General features: G+C 48.5%; 1 protein-coding gene across 1 annotated transcript in view; it reads right to left on the bottom strand.

Moving 5' to 3' along the window:
* Positions 1-3,465: 3,465 nt before the first annotated feature.
* The window catches only part of Galnt12 (polypeptide N-acetylgalactosaminyltransferase 12), a 30,844-nt gene continuing 28,309 nt past the window's right edge, over positions 3,466-6,000 (bottom strand). The window contains exon 10 of the mRNA XM_023705476.1: positions 3,466-4,218. Coding sequence (XP_023561244.1) covers positions 4,078-4,218 — 141 coding nt within the window. The 3' untranslated portion in view covers positions 3,466-4,077. The remainder of the gene's footprint in view (positions 4,219-6,000) is intronic.

The following is a 6,000-nucleotide window of genomic DNA, read 5'->3' as shown; positions in this document are numbered from 1 at the left end:
TGCTGAGTCACTTAACTTCTCAGGTTGACACAATGGATCACCCAGTACACCTGTGCTGTGCAGAGAACTCAGGAAACTCGTCTCCTGCAGCAAATCTTGTTAGCAGCTAAAGGCATCTCCGCACAGCATGAAAGGCCCAGTTTGTTCCAGCTGCTCATAAAAAAGTATGAGAGAAGAGCTGAGAGGGCAAACTGTTTGACAATGAACCAAGAACAAATTATTTAGAAAGATGTTAGCTGCTCCACAGAGCAAAAGCAGCTAAAGATCAGAACCGCAGCTGAAGGCAGGGTAGAGGGAAAGCTTGAGCCTAGAGACATAGAATTTAGACCAAAAGAAGAATGATTCAGCACACACAGCTGACGGTATGGACACGCAACTTCCCTAAGACATTGGTGATACTAACACAGCAACATCACAAAGTCGGGGTGCTGAGGGAAAAAGTTATGCCAACTACAATCCTGTAGCGAGATAAATTATCTTTCAAAAACTGCAAGCAAGATAAAAACACTCCCAAATAAACAAAGACAGTTTGTTAGGCCGGGGATGTAGCTCAGCGGCATCATGCTTGCCAGGGGTGTGCAAAGCCCAGATTCAATCCCTAGCATGCACGCGCGCGCACACACACACACACACACACACACACACACACACACACACCCTACCTCAATGAAGCGCTGAGCAAAGTCCTTAAGATGAAAAGGAGCACCACCAAAGGGTAACCTGGATTCCTAAGAGATTGTAAAGCAGGACATAGGAAAACGGACACCGGCTGGTGAACATAAAGGCCCCATGTGACTTCCGTATGCCTTCTATTGCCCATTTGAGCAGTCATCACACCATCCTACTCCGAGTTTGTAACATCTATAGATGTATATGTCCATAATAGAACAGAAGGTAGGAAATGGAGCTGACTGGTACAAATTTGCTAAGTATTACTGGCCTTAATACTAAGCTGACAAAATTTAGAATAAAGTTAGGAAGCATATTGTGATTCCTAAGGCAATTGTTAAATGCATAACTAGGGAATATGCTAAGAAATGAAGAGCGTACACTTACGCCTCTTATGCAGACGAGGCGATGAGTCTGCGGCATGTTCTGACATTTCATACTAAACATCTTATAATTTGTTATATGTTGCCTTGATATTCACTGTGAACACAGATCTAGCTTTCTTATACCAGAAGCAGGGCTCTGTCACCTTAGACATGATTCCCAATTCTCTAATGCCCCTAGTCCTTCTTCAATCTGCTTTATATACCTGCCTCCTGTAGGGAGACCAGTCCCCACCCTGGCTCGGACCACTCAGCTACATATGCTGTGGTGACACCACAGAACTTGTGCCTGCTTGCTCTAAATTCACTAGAACTCCCTGTAGGAAACCTGCTTGGCCAATGCCCTCGATCCCACCCCATGAAAGGCTCTGGCCACAGGGCTCCCCTCTTGCTCCTCACCAGCAGGCTGAGTGTACCTGTCCCTTACATCTGCCCTCTTCCTGTTGTCCCTGCAAGGACTGCTGCCCTCTTCCGCCTGAGATCTGTAAGTAACCCACCATGTGTGTCGCTCCACTGCCTCCTGTATCACACCCAGTCCACATACCTAAGCCCCATCTCCTTCTGGCCAGAGCTCCTGGTGGGCTGAACTGAACATATTGCAGAGAGGAGCCACAGAGGTGCCTGCCAATGTAAACAGGTGTCCTGTGAGACAGACACCTGGTCACAAGTGGGACACTGAGGCATCATGTCATCCGCTGGGAGAAAGTTCCCATGAAAGGCAAACTGTAAAATGCAGGACCACATCCTTTGAGGCCCCAGCAGGACATGACTAGTTGACAGTCACTGTCTAGAGACCTGAGAACCAAACCAGAGGTCAGTACAATGGAATCCTAGAAGCTGAGTGCACCCACAAGAGGGAGGATTATCTGTGTCCCTCCTTACACCCCCCCCATGTGCACCTGACCCCATGCACCAGGACTGTTTCACACCTTCCTGGGTAAGGCAGAGGCAGGTTAGGAAGCCACTCAGGCAAGAGACTGAACTAGAGTTCCCTCACACCCCTGTGGGCTTTTCCCACTCTTCACCCATCAGTAAAGGGAACAGCTACTCGAGATACCATCAGTTGCCTCCCAGCTTGTAAAATCACTTAGCATGATGTTCGAAAATCTTTTACTGATTTTTTCCAACACTAAAACTTGCTGCATATAGCTGACAAGGGCAAGAGGGCCAAGTTTACAAACAAAGTCAAAGAGCTGCGGTGCTGGTGAATGCACATGAAGATGTCTGCGTGGCCTCCCTCAACTCTACCCAGGCACTCAGTGCAGATGGTACACCTGCCTGTGGCACTCGCTTGTGTTTGACGGGGCAGGGTGGCCGCCCCTTCTGCTCATCGGGACACGGCAGGAAGCAGGCTGCAAGCAGGCAGTGCTGCTCAATTGTCCACGCCACCATCACAAATGGGATGGAAGAGGGAAGGACTCAGCCCACCCTGCCTCACCCGTGAGAGAAGACAGGGCTGTGCAAGGACTGCAAACCGCTCCACGCCTGCCTCTGAGGAGCTGGGAACTCCATAAAGATAAGGCTCTTCTGCATCTACGTCTCAGTCATCGCACACTGCTGGTCACTGTGCTCCCCACACTACACCAGGCATTTATGAAAATAGAGGCTGACATCGAACGGGCCACCCTGCAGCAGGGACTCAGCTCAGACCCACTGCTGATGTTTAATCCACATAACCGCCCCATGCTTGGGTTTATGACCCCCATTTTACAGATAAGAAAATGAGGTACAGAGTAGGCAGTATGTATAAGGTGGACCAAGTCAGGCCAGAACTGCTAACCTGACTGTGGCCAGGCTCATCCAGAGAGAACACGCATGAAAAAGAGGCACTGCTTTTTAACCAACTGCATACGCACCTTCATCCTCTCATAACTGAAGGTACAAAACCAAAGATCCGAAGTGCACGCACTCACTGATTCTTCTTTAGTCATTCACATTAACTTCATCTGGCTGACAAGAGCGGAGCTGATCTGGGGTCACTCTGTTTTGTTTCGTTTTTTGGCAGAACTGGGGACTGAACCCAGGCCCTTGAGCTTGCCAGGCAAGTGCTTATTCTACTGAGCCATCTCCCCGGCCTCACTCTGAAGTCTGAATGACAGAAGGGAGCTTCCAGACCAGTTGCCGCAGTGTGAAAGCCAACATTAAAGAATTAACCAAATGTTAAGGTACATTCTGAAAAAATGAATCTCATATAAAAAAAATTTTGACTTCTCCCTGACACTTCTACGTGGGAAACATGATAGCAACATGAAGGCTAGACGCAGCCAGCCACTCTCCTGCTGGAGACTGCTAGAAGCCCACTCTCAGGCTTGTATCGTCCTGAGAGAGCAACCTGCTTGTGAATCCAGCTTTAGTCAGTCTCCTTCAGCCAACATGAATATTGAAGGTTGACTATGAAAGTAACACCAACACATAACCAAAATGCATCTTTATTTTTCCATTATTTTGTGGAGACAGGAGCTCACTATGTTCCAGCCCAGCCTCTAACTCACGATCCTTCTGCCTTTGTACCCAGAGTGCCAGGAGTACAGGCATGCGTCACTACACCCGACTAAAGATAGATTTTTTATTAAATGAATTTTAATGGGCCAAAGGAATGAACGCAGTGTTCCTAGCGTCTGTCATGCCACACTGAGAAAGCTCCAGCCCAACAGTTGAGGTATTGTCAGTTTGTGCAAAATATCCTGCATGCACCTTCCGACCCGAGAACCCCCCTAAGTACCAAAACGGAGTATTTGCTGGTGAGAATAAAAGCTACCGCTGTAAAATATACATCTTGATTTTAAAAAAATATTATAAAGTATCACTCCTCCAAATATCAAGAGCTGATATATTATAGTTACCCCAGAAAATAGAATAGTTTAGAACATAAGTTTCAAAATCAGTACAAAGTTCATTCACATTTGATTTACAAAAATGCTATGAGATGTTCACAAAAGGCAAAATGGTCTCCTTATGAACGTGGTGCTGAGGGGTGAGGAGGGCTCTGGGCCATGAGCCTGGGAGAGCCCCACACAGCACGGCTCTAGGGCATGCGCTCCTTGAAGAACCATTTCTGGTGGTCGGTGTTGGTGCAGTCTCGTAAAAGCGGGACGAAACCGTTGCCGACTTCCTTCCTCACGGCCTGCACACACTTCCTGGACTGTTCATGAAATAAAGAGCCATCCTGCAAATGATAAACGGACACGGGGTGTTCAAGACAATTCCAAGTGACTCCTCAGAAAAGCCTCTTCACCTTCAAAACAGGTTCTGGAGAGCTCATGGCGTGATTATCATTTCAAAAATACTTATGGTGTGGTAACTGTTCCGTGCGTTAAACGTGGACTCTCAACCGCCCTGCATGTGGGGAGCTCCAAGCATCAGGAACTGCTCTGAGCCTGCTCGGCGAGGGGAGATGGCACCACCTGCTGGTTGCTTTGGGGATCTGCCAGACCCTACATTTCATTCCTACCCTCTTATTTCCTTCAGGAAAATAGAGCAAAGAGCTTTTCTTTCTCTTTATTAAAATCTCTTTCAGTTCTCCTAGGTTGACTAATCCCACCCCTATGGGAAGCTTTTTTCTTATGTACCTAAACACAGAACATGGTCACAGTCCCACCTTTGGAGTCCTCCAGCTCCTTGGCCCGAGTTCCTCACCTGCTACCTGCCTGAGTCAGAGGCAGTGGGCACTGTGCTAGTCCAATCCCCACTTCCCAGGGACAAGCACTTACGTAATGACCTCTCTGTGCTGGTGTCTCATGCCCGCAGTGCTGAGCTAGCTTGGCCACTCCTCTCCCAGCCTAGGTGCTCACACTGTGCTGTCACCTCTCTGGTGTCACCACCCACACGCCCATGCTGCACTCCATCACGGCTTGGCAGCAACTGGGCACAACAGCAACCCCCCACCCTGAGCAGAGATTCCCCAGAACAAAAGCAGACGCACCACAATCTCTAATGCAATCAACCTAGAGCTTCCAAGAGCTCTAAGGTGCCCTTAGAGAAACTAAAAAAAAGTTGTCTCCTTCTTACTGTTCTAAACCAACTCCCTTTGCCTTAAAGTCAGTGAAATTTAAGATAAAAGTTTTTGCGATCCCAGGAAAGGCATTAGCCGGGACCGCAAAGCATTCATCAGGCCTGTTTTCTTGTATCGAATGAAGAACACTATGGTGCTTGGCTGCTCGGGCAGACTACAAATTCCATTGCTACAACCTATTTTTCTACAGGAAAAACCTCTTCCGACCTTTAGTCACACTGAGAATTAAGCCCTTTATGGGCAACACTGAAGAACAGATCCTTGAGGATACGCTGAAAATGACGGCTCCCTGGGAAGTAAAAGATAACTAAATTTTTTCTATTACAAGTCTTTCCTTTGCACTTATTTCCCCCAGTCCTTTTTGAGTCCTATTTTACTCCAAATGCAGTCCATAGGGCTGGCACCTTTCAGGCCTGAAATACACCTCTTCCAAATCAGTGAGTATCTACAGAGCCAGCTCCATCCCGGAGTGCTCTTCTTGGTTATAACGCTGCAAGCCACAAGGCGCCTCTACAGCACTTCCCAGCTTCTAAAGAAAGTTTCTGGGTACACACGGAATCCTCACCAGAGAAGGCCCACACTGCTATTCCTGTATCTGTGTTGTTAGAGCTGGGAAAACGAGGCTTAAGAAGTGCCATGACTTCCAGCCACATCTAGCCTCCTGCTGTGGGCTCTGTCGACCTGTCGCATTATTTCAAACCCCGTTCGTCTCCAGTGTACCTGCGAGCGCTCCGCCCCGTTACCCCACGGTGCTTGCACTGTGCCAGCAAGGACTGAACGTGAGGAAGCGCTCCCGACACCCAACGCTGTGGACCATGACGCAGCCCCTGCGGTCACAGCCGAGGTCCCATCTCCCAGGTCTGTCCCATCCTGCCCCGCACCGAGACCCACTGGGACTACGCCAGAAAGAACACCTGGCGTGCACACTCCCGACAG

The sequence above is a fragment of the Octodon degus genome, unplaced genomic scaffold, assembly GCF_000260255.1.
Source record: "Octodon degus isolate 3935 unplaced genomic scaffold, OctDeg1.0 scaffold00221, whole genome shotgun sequence".
NCBI classification, from domain to species: Eukaryota; Metazoa; Chordata; class Mammalia; order Rodentia; family Octodontidae; genus Octodon; species Octodon degus.
This window is presented reverse-complemented; position numbering and strand designations above follow the sequence as displayed.